The following is a 14313-nucleotide window of genomic DNA, read 5'->3' as shown; positions in this document are numbered from 1 at the left end:
TGGTTCTGTGATCAGAAAATTGCTGGCCCTGCTTAGCACCCTGTGTCTTACAACAGCTTTACAAAATTGCTGGCTTCAAGTGTAGAATTTTGTATGATGTCTAAAATCAAATGAGCTCAGTGACTTATTTCTGAGGGCTGTGCACAAGGAGCACCCAAAATGATGCACTGCTGAGACACTGTGAAAGGAAGTAGTTTCCTAATCATAGAATCGTAGAATGGTCTGGGATGGAAGGGACCTCCAAAGATCATCCAGTCTGATCTCCCTGCAGTCAGCAGGGACATCCTCAACTAGGTCAGGTTGCCCAGGAATGATTGGGATTTATCCTGGAAATTATTGTTTTCGTTAAAAAAAAATAGCATGAATTCTTCCACACCAATCAAATGAGTGGAACTGATTAACCCAGGAACAGCTGCATGGCAACTTCCAGGCAATTCACAGAATGAGTTCACCTGGAAAAGACCTTTATGATTCTCAAGTCCAACCATTAGCTAAGTCTACCAAGTCTGGTGCAAAACCATGTCCCTCAGCACCACATCTGTGCCACTTTTAAACACTTCCAGGGATGTGAATTCAACCACCTTTCTGGGGAGCCTGTTCCAGTCTTTGAGAAGCTTTTCAGTCAAGAAATTTCTTCTAATATCCTCCCCTGGTGCAACCTGGTGCCACTTCCTCTCGTTCTATTATTTTTCACTCGGGAGAAGAGTCTGGCACCCACAATAGGTAACCTTCAAGTTTAAACCAGTCAGAAAGAGAAGTCTTGATGCAGTCAGCTTCATAAGGAATACCCATGTCTCCAGTGCTGGCTCAGGCAGCCCTAGCAACTCAAGCAAAACAGCATTTTGCAGGGCTTCAGAGTCACTCCTGTGAAGGCAATGGAAAGATGGAGAGGGCAGACAATGTCCAAGTGAGGTTTGGGTACAGCAAGGAGAAAAAGAGACACTGAGGATGATCAGAGAGACTTCAAAACCAGAAGGAGGCTGTGAGGGCATGATGAGCACGGCCAGAAGCTCATGCTGTGTGCCTTTCCTTGCCTGCCTTCTCTAAGCTGCTCCACTCTAAGAGTTTGCACCACCTCCCTTGTCTCCTCTGACAATTCCTCTGCTCCAAGAATTGGCTACACTGCGAAGTGCTCTCTGTAAGCCAGTCCTGCTGTTCTTGCCCAGGCATCAGCCCTAGACTCAGTACTGGTTAGGCCACACCTTGAGTACTGTGTCCAGTTCTGGGCCTCTCAATTCAAGAAAGATGTTGAAAGATGTTGAAAGATGTTGCTGAAAGGTGTCCAGAGAATGGCTACAAAGCTGGGGAGGGGTCTGGAGCACAGCCCTGTGAGGAGAGGCTGAGGGAGCTGGGGGTGTTTAGCCTGGAGAAGAGGAGGCTCAGGGCAGACCTCATTGCTGTCTACAACTCCCTGAAGGGAGGTTGTAGCCAGGTGGGGGTTGGTCTCTTCTCCCAAGCACCCAGGCACAGAAGGAGAGGACACAGTCTCAAGCTGTGCCAGGGGAGGTTTGGGCTGGATGTGGGGAAGAAATTCTTCCCTGAAAGAGAGATCGGCCCTTGGGATGTGCTGCCCAGGGAGGTGGTGGAGTGACCCTCCCTGGAAGTGTTTAAAAAGAGACTGAATGAGGCACTCAGTGCCATGGTTTAGTTGATTAGGTGGAGCTGGGTGATAGGTTGGCTCTCAAAGGTCCTTTCTAACCTGGGTCATTCTGTGATTCTGTGAATGCACATCCACGGAGCACTGAGCACTGAAAACCAGCCTGTGGAGGCCAACAAAACACGGCCCAGAGAAAGCTGTGTACACAGTTTATTCCACATGGATACACTCTCAGGTCTGCTGCTGTCCTGCTCTGAGCTGTGCTGGAGTCTCTGCAGAGGAGGCAGCAAGATTTCCTCTGAGCTTCATCATCCTGACAGCTACAGCCTCGCTGGCACCAGCTTGTCTCTCGCTCCATCCCGCTCCACATGTGCTCATTCCTGCTGCATCTGACCAGGGCAAAAAAATACCTGGGCATGTTTGTTCCTCTTGGAGAGGAGGTACTTGCACCAGCAGCTTTGAATCATAGAATGGTCCAGGTCGAAAGGGACCTCCCAAGCTCATCCAGTCCAACCCCTCTGCAGTCAGCAGGGACATCCTCAACTGGATCAGGTTGCCCAGAGCCCTGTCCAGCCTCGCCTTGAATATCTCCAAGGGTGGGGCCACAACCACCTCCCTGGGCAACCTGTTCCAGTGTTCCACCACCCTCATAGTAAAGAACTTGTTCCTAATATCCGGTCTAAATCTGCTCTGCTCTAGCTTGAAGCCATTGTCCCTGCAGGCCTTTGCAAACAGTCTCTCTGCAACCTTCTTGTAGCCCCCTTCAGGTATTGGCAGGCTGCTCTTAGGTCTCCCCGGACCACAGAATCACAAAATGGGCCAGGTTGGAAAAGACCTTCAAGATCATCAAGTCCAACCTATCACCCAACACCATCTAATCAGCTAAACCATGGCACTAAGTGCCTCATCCAGTCTTATTTTAAACACTTCCAGGGATGGTGACTGCACTGCCATCCTGGGCAGCACATTCCAATGGCCAATCTCTCTTTCTGGGAAGAATTTCTTCCTCACATCCAACCTAAACCTCCCCTGGCACAGCTTGAGACTGTGTCCTCTTGCTCTGTTGCTGGATCCTTCACTTCTCCAGGCTGAGCACCCCCAGCTCCCTCAGCCTGTCCATCAGGTCCATGTCCTTCTTATATTGAAGGCTCCAGACCTGCACACAGTACTGCAGGTGAGGTCTCCCCAGAGCAAATTGCCAGAATGCCTCCCTGAAGTTCAGGACTGAGTACTAATTTCAGATGCTTCAGTTCCTTATATAGTCAGTGAGGCACTTTCACAGGGCAATTTAGACAACCAGAGTTCCATGTCTAATGAAGATATTTAGTTTCCAGTGGACTGCAACAAATTGTGAGCAGCTGGACTTGATGATCTCAAAGGTCTCTTCCAGGCTGCCCTGGGGGTTATGGAGTCTCCATCTCTGGAGATATTCATGACCTGCCTGGATGTGTTCCTGTGTGACCTGCTCTAGGTGATCCTGCTCTAGGTGATCCTTCTCTGGGTTGGGCCAGCCCCAACCCAGCCCCTAACATTCTGTGATTCTGTGATTCCAGCCTCAACAGTTCTATGATTCTATGAAACTGGATAATTTTATGGAAGTACATAAACATTGGTTGATACTCTATGAGTGGGCATGGCAAACCCAACCCAGTGGGTTCAGCCATTGTGATGGATTGCTGAAGTGTGTAGAGCACATCTCAACATGCAGGTTCCTGTGTGTGCAATGCCAATGACCCCTGGCATTGGTGCTGGCTGGATTATGACACTGCAGTTCCATATGCTGCAGTAACTGCTCCATGGTTGGATAATATTGAGCAAAGAACTCTGTACATGTGAAAAAGCATGACAGGATATCCCAGACCCTAATAATTCTGAAAACATCTAGCAGCGTGGAGTTAATCCTTCTCAGGGCCTTGCCATGGGAACTTTCTGGCTGTGGCCCAGACTCCAGATAATTAATTATGTCAGTGAAAGGCTCTGGTGGCCTGTTTTCTTCAGAAAAAGAAAAAGTGACATCATCCATGGAGCTCCCTGGCAATAAAGCAGAACAAAGCTGTGTGGGCAGGAAATAACAGACAGATGTCTTCCAGTGCTCATTTGATCTGTTTCAGAGCTTGCTGTAAGAAGTAATGCATTGCTCAGTGCTGCTGGGTCCTTAGCATGGATTTTCAAAGCCTAACAGGCCTTAGTAGTCTCTGATGTAATTCTTCTGGAGCCACTTCAGAGAGTTTGTGCAGTGGATGTGCTGCTCTGCCATGTTCCTCTCCTCCAGGATTGATTCTAGAGGGACTTGCTGTGTTACCACTACAAGACAATGTACATCAAAAGGAAATAGTCTGTGTAGCTCCAAAGGCTTGGTGCAAGACCAGAATGTTCTGCCTGGTGTGGAGAAGGCAGCACAACTCTGTTTCAGATCCCCAGAGTCAGGAGCTCACTTGCATCTCCAGATATCACAGAATCCACTGTGCTTTTGTAAGGTCACTTTGCATCCCCAGAGTCATCTTTTGTCTCCAAAGGAAGTTGCACACATAGACTTGAGTCCAGAAATGTTACATTTGTGCAAGCAGACTCCACAGTTTCAAGAGTTAGGAAATTAAACTAAAATCAAACATAAGGGGGTTAAAAAAAGCCATACCACAAAAATACCATATTGGAGCCCTCAGTATAGGAAGGATGTGGACCTGATGGAGCAGGTCCAGAGGAGGGCCATGAAGATGATCAGGGGGTTGGAGCAGCTCTGCTAGGAGGACAGGCTGAGGGAGCTGGGGGTGTTCAGCCTGGAGAAGAGAAGGCTGCAGGGAGACCTAAGAGCAGCCTGCCAGGACCTGAAGATCTCCAGGGATGGAGCCTCAACCACCTCCCTGGGTAACCTGTGCCAGTGTTCCACCACCCTCCTGCTGCACAACTTCTTCCTCACATCCAATCTCAAGCTGCTCTGCTCTCCTTTGAAGCCATTGTCCCTGCTCCTGTCCCTGCAGCCCTTTGCAAACAGTCTCTCTGCAGCCTTCCTGTAGCCCCTTCAGGTCCTGGCAGGCTGCTCTTAGGTGTCCCTGCAGCCTTCTCTTCTCCAGGCTGAACACCCCCAGCTCCCTCAGCCTGTCCTCCTAGCAGAGCTGCTCCAAGCCCCTGAGCATTTTCATGGCCTCCTCTGGCCCCTCTCCATCAGCTCCATGTCCTTCCTGTGCTGAGGGCTCCAGACCTGTACACAATACTCCAGGTAAGGTCTCACCAGAGCAGAGTAAAGAAAAGAGACCGAGTTGGCCTTGTTGACAGCTTACAGAGAGCAGCATTATGGTTTTGAATAACAACATTACGATTTTCCAGTCCATCCCTGGAACTCTGCCCTAGTGAGGCCTCACCTGGAGTATTGCATCCAGTTTTGGGCTCCCCAGTGCAGGAGGGACAGGGATCTGCTGGAGAGAGTCCAAGGGAGGGCTCCAAGGATGCTGAAGGGACTGGAGCCCTGCCTGATGAGGAGAGGCTGAGAGCCCTGGGGGTGGTTAGTGTGGAGAGGAGAAGGCTGAGAGGGATCTGATCAATGTCTATCAATAGCTGAGGGCTGGGGGTCAGGAGGGAGGGGACAGGGACAGGCTCTGCTCAGTTGCACCATGGGATAGGCCAAGGGGCATTGGATGGAAACTGCAGCACAGGAGGTTCCACCTCATCATGAGGAGGAACTTCTTGACTGTGAGGGTCACAGAGCACTGGAGCAGGCTGCCCAGAGAGGTTGTGGAGTCTCCTTGTCTGGTGACTTTCAAGACCCATCTCATGTGGATGCATTCCTGTGTGACCTGTGCTGAATTCTCTGGTCCTCCTCTGGCAGGGGGGTTGGACTTGATGATCTCCAGAGGTCCCTTCCAACCCCTAACATCCTGTGAGCCTGTGATCCTGTAGTGCAAAAAGCGGTGTGAGAACATCCTCCTGATCTCCCTTGGAAGGCTGTCTCCAGTGTGATGTCTGTTAGCTGTAGGTGAAAGGGTTGTAAAGGCTAGTGGAATTTAGGAACTCAGGCACTGGTAGGACCACAGTATTACATGGAGAACCTGTGACCTTATCTAGTTTCTGAGGCAGCACAGAGCAGCTGTTGCACTATAAATAACCTGAACTCGTGTGCAGTGCCAGGAACACCACCAGGAGTAGAAGTAAAGGTTCCTGTCTGTGGTTTCATAGTTATTTCTTGCCATTAATCACTGGCAAGAAAAAAGATTACTTCATAAACACTAAACCTCTATGGCTTAGTGCTTATACTTGTTCAGGCATAACAAAGTGTCAGGATAGCTGGAAAAGAAACAGTCAACTGCTGGAAAGAGCAGACCTTCCAAACATCACATAAGTATATTCCCTTTCAGTACTGCTCATGCTCCCAAATTTTCAGCACTCCTTTCCATTAATTGAAAGAACTGTCATCACCTCATGGACATATTTACATTGCTGTGGAATATTTTAGGTGGCTCCAAACCTGGAGCTCTGAAGGAAAGGGTTTCAGGTTCGCTGATTTTGAGAGAGGCATGCTGTGAAATTGCAGGAAGGCTACCTGCAGGCAAAATTCAGGAGAAGAGTTTGGGCATTGGAATGTGCTGCCCAGGGAGGTGGTTGAGTCACCCAGCCTGGATGTGTTTAAAGGTGGTTTGGATGCTGTGCTTGGGGATATGTTTTAGGGGTGAACCTTTGTAGAGTAGGGTTAATGGTTGGACTTGGTGATCCTGAGGGGCTTTTCCAACCTGAATGTTGCTGTGATTCTGTGAGATGCACCAGCAGAGGCCCTTCAGCTGGGTTTTACTCTCAGCTGACAGTGATTGCTTCAATTCCATTCAGCCCATCGTGAATGCAACTGGATTTTTTAACCCCGATTTACTAGATACCTTACATGAAATGAGTTTGATGAGCTCAGTCTCATTTCCCAGGTGACAAATGGCCTGTGGCAAAAATTCCCCATTTGGTGGATGCTGAGTTTTGTTAGCAGTCTCATGGGAGAGGCCAAAGACTGTGGGAATGGGGAGACAGGGTTGTAGTAAATTGGCAGGGCAGGGCATGAGGAGCAAGCACGTCTGAACGCTGAGCTTGTGTAACAGTCTTTCCATTGACCAAGAATTTGGTTGCTAGGTTGCCAGTCCCCTTTTGCAAGCAGCAGAGTCATGCTATTGTCTTCGAAATGGTTTCAGTTTTATGCAGGGACTTCTTTACATCCTTTCTATATGATTTAAATGTTTTACTGGTCACATAGGAAAGAGAGGTTTGGAACCCAGACCCATGCTTAGGGAGCAAAAGAAAGCTCTTCTCTTTTATTCTGCCAAAAAGTGTTTCAGGGTAGCCCTGCAAAGAGTGGCCTCATGTCAGCCTTGCAGATGGGTGGCTAGATGCACTCCTGAGCAGAGGGAGGCATTGTCCTGTATTTCCCAGGTAGAAATGCTGGTGGTAGTAGAGTAGAGGGAAAGGAGAGCAGGCAAAGCTGTGCAAGGCGGCAGTGCTCCACAGCACTTCTGTCCTTCCATGGATGGACTCAGGAGCTGACTTCATCAGCTTTTAGATTTTGGCACCTCCAGTAAGCATAAACCAAGGCTTAGATACAGTTTAATTCTGCAGCTCCTCTATCAGCAGGGACAGTTAAAAGAGTTACCCAAGTCCGGTGTCCAGTTCTCATCCCCACAGTTCAACAAAGATGCAGACAAGCTGGAGAAGGTCCAAAGGAAGGCCAGGAAAATTATCAAAGGGCTGGGAAACCTCTCCTAGGAGGAAAGACTGAAGGAATTAGATCTTTTCTTCCTGGGGAACAGAAGGCTTGGATAGATTGGATCATTGGGCCACCATTAATGGGATGAGCTTCAAGAAGGCCAAATGCCAGGTCCTGCACTTGGGGCACAACAACCCCAAGCAATGCTCCAGACTTGGGGCAGTGTGGCTGGAAAGCTGCTGGCAGAAAGGGAGCTGGGGGTGATAATGGATAAACAGCTGAAGAGGAGCCAGCAGTGTGCCCAGGTGGCCAAGAAAGTCAAAGGCATCCTGGCTGGGATTAGAAATGCTGTGTCCGGCAGGAGCAGGGAGGGAATTGTCCCCTGGGACTCAGCTCAGGAGGGCAAGGAAGCTGTGAAGGGTCTGGAGAACAAATCTGATGAAGAGAGACTGAAGGAGCTGGGGATGGTTAGTTTGGAAAGGAGGAGGCTGAGGGGAGACCTCCTGGCTGTCTACAACTACCTGAAAGGAGGTTTTGGAGAGGTTGGTGCTGGTCTCTTCTCATGGGTAATTAGTGACAGACAAGAGGGAACAGCCTCAAGCTGTGACTGGGTAGGTTTAAACTGGACATTAAGAAACATTTTTTCATGGCAAGAGTGGTCAGGGATGGAATGTGCTGCCCAGGGAGGTGTTTGAGTCCCCAAGCCTGGATGTGTTCAAAGGTGGTTTGGATGTGGTGCTTGGGGCTCTGGTTTAGGGGTGACCCTTGTAGAATTGGGTTCTTGGTGGGACTTGGTGCTCCTGAAGGTCTTTTCCAACCTGAATGTTTCTGTGAAGGCTCAGGGAGGACCTCATCATAGTATTCCAGTACATAAAGGACAGCTATAAAGACAGAGGCTCTCTCTTCACAAGGAATCATGTGGAGAAGAGAAGGGGCAATAGTCACAGGTTGCACTCACTGGGTGAGGTTTCATCTTGACATAAGAACTTATTTTACAGTGAGAACAACCTGTCACTAGAACAATAACCCTGTGGATGTGGTAGAGTCCTCACCACTGGAAGTTTTCAAGATGTGATTGGTGCTAGATGATCTTATCTAGGCTTCCCTTATCATGAAGGTTTGGACCAGATGATCTTTCAAGGTCTTTTCCAACCTGAGCCATTCTCTGTTTTTTTGAGTTTGATGGACAAGGAGTCTCTAAGCAGGCTTTGCTTCTGGAGAAAATAAGTGTGGAAAAACACTTCTCAATATATCTTACCTGTGTTTCTTGCTTGAGAGTATTACTGAGAGCTAAAAAACAGTCTCCTCATTAATCTGTTTTCACTGTGCCTACTGCCTACAGAATCAGGTACTTGGGGTCACTTTATTAACAGAAAAGTCTGTTTATTTTCAAGAGCCCACACTATGAACAATGTAGATAGAAAGTCTTCTTGGAGTTTTCTGCAGGACAATTTCAGTTATGGAAAAAACCAAACCAACACTTAAAAGTAAATTTCTGCATTTTCTACATTCTCTATCTTGACTTTAAAGAGCTTCTTGACTAATTGCAGTCATCTGGACTTAGGCAAATAAATTCCATTGTGTTACAAGCTTTTGCAATATGTGGTCTTCCCATGCCTGGATACTCTCTCTCATCAGAGCACCAGCAGAACAAAAAGAAAGGACTTGAGAGATGACTTTCCTGTGCCAAACACTGTGTTCCTCCAACCAAAACAGCCAACAACTTTCCTCTGGGAATTATACATGAGTTTACTTCCAATCTGAAATCCCTTCCTTGTGTTTGTCTGATTTATGCTGAACAACATTGTGCTTTGAGGCAAGAGAAGCACCTACAGCAGAGGTCCATCAACAGAAGCAGCTTGCAAGTATGGTTCCTTCTTCTTAGTGGGGACCCCCCACTTTGAGCCCCTCTTATGTCTTTCCAAGTACATGCATCAAGTAGCCCAAGTGTTCCTCTACAGGATTGTTCTGACTTGTTTTCTGAAAATTGTCTTCCAGTTGTATCAGTGGAAATTAGCCATTGGGAGGAAGCATGGAATCATAAATTGCACAGGCCTGCTCTCTCAGCTCCTTCCTGCTATCTCATCCTGAGGAGTTTCAGAGAGACTAACAGGAGTTTGCAATTCTGAAGCTGATGGGAGGTTAGGATTTGCCTTCTGATTCTTTCTCTGCTGGGACTTGTTGCTGAACAAATAAAAGCAAAAATTTCACCAGTTTATTATTAGCACAAAGGCCCTTCTCTAGTCCAATTCTTCCTAACAACCCAAGTGTCTGTCTCTTAGTGAATTGTCTGGTAGTCTTGAAAAGATAATGATAGGAGCAATGGGCAAGGCTAGAAAAGGATGAAAACACTTTTCCACCCTAATGCAATTCAGACTTGGAGTGCTTGCAAAGCAAGGGGTGCACAAGAAGAGGTAAATGAGAAGGGAGCTGCCTGTGCCCTGGGGATGGTGCCACCCAGCCTGTCTTTGGGCTGCAGGGAGGGGGTTTCAGAACTAAGTGTGCCACCACTTCCTTCTGAAGATGAAGCAGTGGATAAGGATTTCCTTTAAAGCTCTGAACTGAGCTTGGGCATCTTCTTTCCTGCTTGGGGTACAGGTTCTTCCATTCATCATCACCTACTCCCCTGCCTCGGCTCCCTCTGGCTCTTGGTGGACTCAAACCCACAGCTTCCAGAAACCTGTATTAGCAGGCAAGTTATAAGCTGTTTCAGGGACTCTGATTCCCTCCTGCTAAAGCTGCTCCATTTTAACTGTCAATGATTAAAGATTAATGAAGTAGGAAGGCAAGTTTGGTTGGCAGTGCAGAACTGAACAGAGCTGGGACACTCTGTGCACAGTGGTGTTTGGTGCCTCCATCAGCAGGGACTAGAATCCAGCTCTTTGCTTTCCCAAGTCGAGTCACCAAGCCTGAGCTGTCCCTGTTTGCTCTACCTGGCCCTGTCAATGTTTAATTATGTCACCCAGGGCCTGACAGCTTCAACAGCCCTTCCAAATAGCCTAGAGTCCAAGGTGTGTCTGTCTCTGAGGAATGGAGTGTCTGAGGCTTGAGGCTTTCTGTGCTCAGCACCAAGAGGAATTGTTCCAGCATGCTTTGTTGTGACCCTTGGTGCATAGGGTAAGGTGGGGGCTGCCCACTCATCCCACTGGTTTTGGTGCTCTCCCTGAGCATGCCTGTGGCATGGAGTCATGGAATCATAGAATGGTCCAGGCTGGAAGGGACCTCCAAAGGTCATCCAGTCTGACCTCCCTGCCGTCAGCAGGGACATCCCCAACTAGATCAGGTTGCCCAGGGCCTTGTTGAGTCTCACCTTGAATATCTCCAGGGATGAGGCCTCAACCACCTCCCTGGGCAACCTGTGCCAGTGTTCCACCACCCTCATAGCAAAGAACTTCTTCCTCATATCCAATCTCAATCTGCTCTGCTCTACTTTGAAGCCATTGTCCCTGCAGCCCTTTGCAATCAGTCTCTCTGCAGCCTTCTTGGAGCCCCTTCAGGTCCTGGCAGGCTGCTCTTAGGTGTCCCTGCAGCCTTCTCTTCTCCAGGCTGAACACCCCCAGCTCCCTCAGCCTGTCCTCCTAGCAGAGCTGCTCCACCCCCCTGAAGCAAGGCACACAGCAGGACACTGAGTTTGGTCATTGGGGCAGGTGTGGCCCCAAAATTGTCTATTCCTAAAAAAGCCTAAGAGAAAACACCACAAAATCTGGATATTTATAAACACTCCAACCCCCCATGCTATGCTGTTAGGCTTTTTAAGGGCTTTCTCTTCAATTAGGAGCATTGGCCTCACAGTATGAAGACACAAAGCTTGCTGTTATTTTTGCAGGGATGTACAAAATGAGATATTCTCAAACCTGACTGAGACTGAGAGCCCTGGGGCTCTTTAGTCTGGAAAAGAGAAGGCTGAGTGGGGGATCTGATCTATCAATAGCTGAGGGGTGGGGCTCAAGTGGAGGGGGCCAGGCTCTTTTGGGTGGTGCACAGTAGTAAGACAAGGACCAATGGCTACAAACTGGATCAAAGAAGGTTTCAGCACAACATGAGGAGAAACTTCTTTGGTGTGAGGGAGCCCTGGAGCAGGCTGCCAGAGAGGTTGTGGAGTCTCCTTCTCTGGAGCCTTTCCAACCCCACCTGGATGCATTCCTGTGTGGACTCCCCTGGGTGCTGCTGCTCTGGCAGAGGGGTTGGACTGGATGATCTCTGGAGGTCCCTTCCAACCTCTAATGTTCTGTGAAACCTGTCTCAAACTTTCCTACAATAACATTTTGCCTGCACTGAGGGTGGCATGTTTCCAGGACATGATGTAGTGAGATGTAGATGCTCTCTTGGCACTCTTTAGGACTAGCCCACATAATTCACTTGTGGTTGTGCCATCCACGAATGATGCTCCTTTCCCATGCTTGTGTTGAATCACACAGAATGTTAGGGGCTGGAAGGGACCTCAAAAGAGCTCTAAAACCACTCCAGCCTGTATTTCATACCTTGCAGTTATGTGCAAAGCTTTTACTTAAGCCCCTGCTACAAGTTGGGCTAGCTCTCAACTGAGTGGTGTGATCCTTGCTCCGGGTTCATTGTTTCTCTTATTTCCATGTGACTCTGTTTTATTAAGGAAATGTAAAAGGCTCTTGGCCATTTCCTGAGGTTATTTCTTTGCTCATTTTTACAAGCCAGGTGGTTTTGTAGAGCTGTGATGCCTCTGTGATACTGGGTAAAGATTTAAGATTTGCTACAGGGGTAATAGAGAAAGCCATTATGAACACTGTGGAAAAGCATGAAGCTTTGGGCAGTTCATAAATCCCCGACAGGCACTGCTCACATAGCAGCAGGATTTGAAGGGACTTTTACCCAAAACCTTTCCTTAGCCCTTAATTTGCTTCCCAAGTTCATATGGGTGGAGTGTAGAAAGAGCAGGTGAGATAGAAATTGGTGCTCACACTCTTCTGCCCCCCCTCCCTCTAGGTTTGTGGGAGAGATGCTCTCCAAGGAAATCCAGGAGCTTCCCCATGCCCACCAAATACTTCCACCTTTAACAACCCTTCCCTGGATCATAGCCTTATGAACTTGTCTCGAGGGGCAAGCAGGAGCCCTGCTCCCCTTTTACAGATGGCTTAACAGATGCTGGCAAGTAGCATTAGAAACAGAGCTCAGGATTAAGTGTTTGTCCACAGCACAGCCCTAAAATTCTTCTTGCTCATAGCCAGGTGGCTTTGCAGAGCACTGTCATCATGCCCAGATGGCTGCTCGTGCTGCCTGAATCTGGGGGTCCTACCCAGAGCAGGAAGCAGGAGCTGGGACCCATGTTTCCATCAACAGCAATGTGCCCTGGTGGCCAAGAAGACAATGGGATCCTGGGGTGCATTCAGAGGAGTGTGTCCAGCAGAGCCAGGGAGGTTCTCCTCCTCCTCTACTCTGCCCTAGCAAGACCTCACCTGGAATATTGCATCCAGTTCTGGGCTCCCCAGTTCAAGGACAGGGATCTGCTGGAGAGAGGCCAAGGGAAGGATACAAGGGTTGTGTCCAGTTTTGGGCACCTCAATGCAAGAGAGATGTGGAGGTGCTGGAGCCAGGGCAGAGGAGGGCAAGGAAGCTGGGAAGGGGCTGGAGAAGAAATCTGATGAAGAGAGACTGAAGGAGCTGGGGATGGTTAGTGTGAAAGAGAGGAGGCTGAGGGGAGACCTCATTGCTGTCTACAACTCCCTGAAAGGAGGTTGTGGAGAGGTTGCACCTGGTCTCTTCTCACAAGGAATTAGTGACAGAACAAGAGGGAATGGCCTCAAGCCGTGACTGGGTAGCTTTAGACTGGGTATTAGGAAACAGAGTGGTCAGGGATTGGAATGTGCTGCCCAGGGAGGTGGTTGAGTCCCCAAGCCTGGATGTGTTCAGAGTTGGTTTGGCTGTGGTGCTTGGGGCTGTGGTTTAGGGGTGACCCTTGTAGAGTAGAGTTCTGGGTTGGGCTTGGTGATCCTGAGGGGCTTTTCCAACCTGAATGTTTCTGTGATTTGCAATGTTACAGGCAAGGGAGGATGTGATTCACATGCTGAAGACAGAGAAAACCAAACCTGAAGTTCTAGAAGCTCACTATGGGTCTGCAACTCCAGAGAACGTGCTCCGAGTGCTACACAGGGATGCCATCCTTGCCCAGGAGAAGTCTATAGGGGAAGATGTCTATGAGAAACCAATTTCAGAGGTAAGAATTCCTTGATTTACATCTTATGTCTGTGCAGGAGGAATCCAGGCTAGAAGTGAGACTCCACATATGTAAGGCAGCATTTGTACAACTCACAAGAAACCAAATTAAAATGGAATATTCTTGCTCATTCAAGTGCAGAATGAATTGTAAGCAAAGTCACTGGGTCTGAACACAAACTAAAAGGAGGTTTTAGCCTCCTTAGAGTTGTTGCTGTTAAGCAAGAACAAAATCTTTGGGTTTTCCATTTCTGGTCTTGAAATTCCTTTCAATTACAGCCTCCAACTTCTGCAGCTCAGAGCACTGATAAGCCCTCACTGGTTTTCTTGGCATACTACTTGTGGGTAGTGTCTTGGTTTAAAGAGCAGCCAGAAAAGATTTTACTCCCAAAGGATGTAAAATGAAGAGGCTCTCATTGAATTGGAGAGAAATACAGAAATTCTATTCCAATATATACAGAAAAATACAGAATACCTGAATCCTTAACACCTAACACATATACAGGGTACATGAAAACCCCCAAAAACCTTTCCCCCAACCAGACTAAACCACAAACCCCAGTTGCTCCTTTTCTCCCCACCTGGGCTTTAACACACGTCCCAGGGCTCTTTCTTCCCTCCCATTGCTAGGCTGGATTCAGGCTGGATTGAGGCTGGATTGAGGCTGGCTAAGCCTGAAACTGCCTCTCCCTGCTTCCTGGCACTAGATCTAAACAGACCAAGATTGCACAGTAGAAATTAGTTTGGCCTTCAAGGCCAGAGATAAAACTGGAACCATCCTCCCCCCACCAGCTAAGGTAGCTCACTGCATCCAGGGAGGAGAAAGGGAAGAAAGAGAAAGACAATAACCTTGCAGCCA

At 48.4% G+C, this 14313-nt stretch overlaps 1 protein-coding gene across 2 annotated transcripts in view; it reads left to right on the top strand.

Annotated features, from left to right (window-relative positions):
• Positions 1-14313, top strand: part of FILIP1 (filamin A interacting protein 1) — a 75643-nt gene that overhangs the window by 12095 nt on the left and 49235 nt on the right. For both annotated transcript variants that reach the window (XM_054397558.1, XM_054397551.1), the window contains exon 2: positions 13282-13455. In XM_054397558.1, the coding sequence (XP_054253533.1) occupies positions 13282-13455 (174 nt within the window). The remainder of the gene's footprint in view (positions 1-13281; positions 13456-14313) is intronic.

The sequence above is a fragment of the Indicator indicator genome, chromosome 2 (genome assembly GCF_027791375.1).
Source record: "Indicator indicator isolate 239-I01 chromosome 2, UM_Iind_1.1, whole genome shotgun sequence".
Taxonomy (NCBI): domain Eukaryota; kingdom Metazoa; phylum Chordata; class Aves; order Piciformes; family Indicatoridae; genus Indicator; species Indicator indicator.
This window is presented reverse-complemented; position numbering and strand designations above follow the sequence as displayed.